The following is a 2,045-nucleotide window of genomic DNA, read 5'->3' on the forward strand; positions in this document are numbered from 1 at the left end:
CCTCGCGCGGCCCCGCCCGCACCGTTAAGAAAGAAGTAGAGCCGCGCCAGGGCGCGCTGGTCGTGCGTGATCACGCAGGAGAAGGTTCCGCGGTGAGTGGGCTGCACGGGCCGGATCCGCGCCAGGTACCCCTGGGCCCGCGGCATCTCTCGGAAGTAGGTCAGGTCCTGAGTCCGGAGCTGCGGGACGCTCGGGCTGAAGCGGCGGGAGGAGCGGGGCCGCCCCGAGCCCGGGGCAGACTCTCTTCTCCCGGACACGCCACCGGCAACGGACAAGCCCCGCCCCGAGCTCGACCGCGCCTTCTTGGGCCCCACCCCTCGCTCCTTATTCGCCGATTCTTCACGCATAGCCCCGCCTCCTAAGCATTGGCTCCGCCCCTCGGGCCTAATAGTTGCTCTCCCTCCCGAAACCCTTATGCCCCTGTCCTGCACCGAACCTTGACCCCCTCCTCCAAATGCGGGGACCCTTCTCGTGCACGAAGGCTGAATCTAGACCGTTTTCCCAAATCCCACCGCTGCGTCCCGACGCCCCATTCTCCGTGAAGCATAACCCGCCTCCTAAACCCAACGTGCTGGCCACGCCCTGACTCACACCTCCTCCTGCGAACCTCCAGGAATAGGTGATCTCCTCCTTAGGCAGCTGGAAGTTCACCGTGCAAGAGAACATGGCCTGATCACCCCGAGTCACCGTCACGTCCTGAACTGGAGCCGGGGCCGCGTCACCGTCTCGGCCCCGCCCCGCACAGCTCCCGTTTCTCCAGTTCCTCGGATTCTTTGCCCTTCCAGGCTCCGCCCCTCACCTGGGCAGTCCAGCGGGAGGTCGCAAACTGTGGAGTAGCATCCTCGGCAGCGGAAACGCCGAGAGACCTCCTGGAGGCCTGTGGGCGGGAACGCCGGGTCTCGGCTCCACTTGCCTTCCCAACCCCGGGCTCCTTGGGCAATTTGAGGTCTAGTAAGCCTACCTAAGTTCACCGGCCAGAGCCCGGGCCCCGCCTTCCCTGCGCTCATTGGCTGACACGCACCTCTCCGGTCTCTAGGACTCCTATTGGTTTGCGTAGACTTTCGGACCCGCCCTTTATGAGGTGTGTGAGCAATACCTGGTTGACTTATTTTTCTCCAGGGCTCTAATTGGCCTCCTTCGGATCTGAGACCCCAGGTTTCGGCCCCGACCGCCTCCCTTTCCCCTGCAATTCTGAGCTCCGAAGGGAGTGCTTACCGCAGGGAGGGATGCAGGCCTGGACTGCAGAGAGAAAGGAAGCGTTACTGCCCGGGAAGTCGCGGGAGGTGCCCACCCGAAGCTCCCCTAGAGGATGCGTTACTGGGCCGGATGCATTCCTCGGAGGCGGAGCCAGGCCTGCCTAGGGAGAGGAGCCAGGCCTGCTGTGTTCCACCTGGGGACCCGGCCAAGCCTGCAGCATTCCACCAAGCGGTCAGGCACGGGCTTGCTGCTGGCCATCTAAGGGAGGCAGGCCTGTGGCATGCACCAAGGAGGCGGGGCGGGGCTAGATGCTGGGCGCTCCTCAGGGACCAGTTAGAGAAGAGGCGAGGCCAGACTAGAAGGAGCCTGCTTTCACGGAGTGCGCAGGGCCAGACCCCGAGATCCAGGAAGAGGCCCGGGCTAATCTGAGACAGGACCGCCCCAAGAAGGGGTCCTAGCTGGGGAGGAAACCTTCCTTCGAAGGGGCGGGGCCAGAACCCAAGCGGTCCACGCAGAAGGGCCCGTGTCCCGCGTGTGCCCCTCTCCCCAAGCGGCTCACAGATCCGCCACTGGATGGACTGAAGGGAGCGGCCGGCGGTCTCGGGAGTGGGGTTTTCTAACCGTGTCTGTGCCTGGGGGAAGGAGATGGGGTCTATTTTACCTTCTTTAAGCTGCATAATGACTTTACGCATTTTCTCCGCCGCGTCGGGGAAGGCAACCTCAAAGGACCCTGGAGGGCGGAGGGAGGCCTTGTCGTAAAAACCCTTCATCTTTGGCCGGGCGGGATCGACTGGGCTTGTTGCCATGGTCGCTGTGCCCCTTCCCAGCCCCTCTCCAGCCCTACCTCT

At 63.9% G+C, this 2,045-nt stretch overlaps 1 protein-coding gene across 22 annotated transcripts in view; it reads right to left on the reverse strand.

The window, feature by feature from the left end:
* SPACA6 (sperm acrosome associated 6) overlaps positions 1 to 2,045 on the reverse strand; it is a 12,235-nt gene that overhangs the window by 3,279 nt on the left and 6,911 nt on the right. For 7 of the 22 annotated variants that reach the window (XM_025048034.1, XM_025048024.1, XM_025048033.1 and 4 more), the window contains 2 exons: positions 592 to 639; positions 23 to 179 (listed from right to left, as the gene is read on the reverse strand). In XM_025048034.1, the coding sequence (XP_024903802.1) occupies positions 23 to 179; positions 592 to 639 (205 nt within the window). Of the gene's footprint in view, positions 1 to 22; positions 878 to 1,215; positions 1,968 to 2,045 lie in introns of those variants that run through there. The other 15 variants (XM_025048042.1, XM_025048035.1, XM_025048049.1 and 12 more) reach the window with 12 other exon arrangements.

This window comes from Pteropus alecto, unplaced genomic scaffold (assembly GCF_000325575.1).
Source record: "Pteropus alecto unplaced genomic scaffold, ASM32557v1 scaffold41, whole genome shotgun sequence".
Lineage (NCBI taxonomy): Eukaryota > Metazoa > Chordata > Mammalia > Chiroptera > Pteropodidae > Pteropus > Pteropus alecto.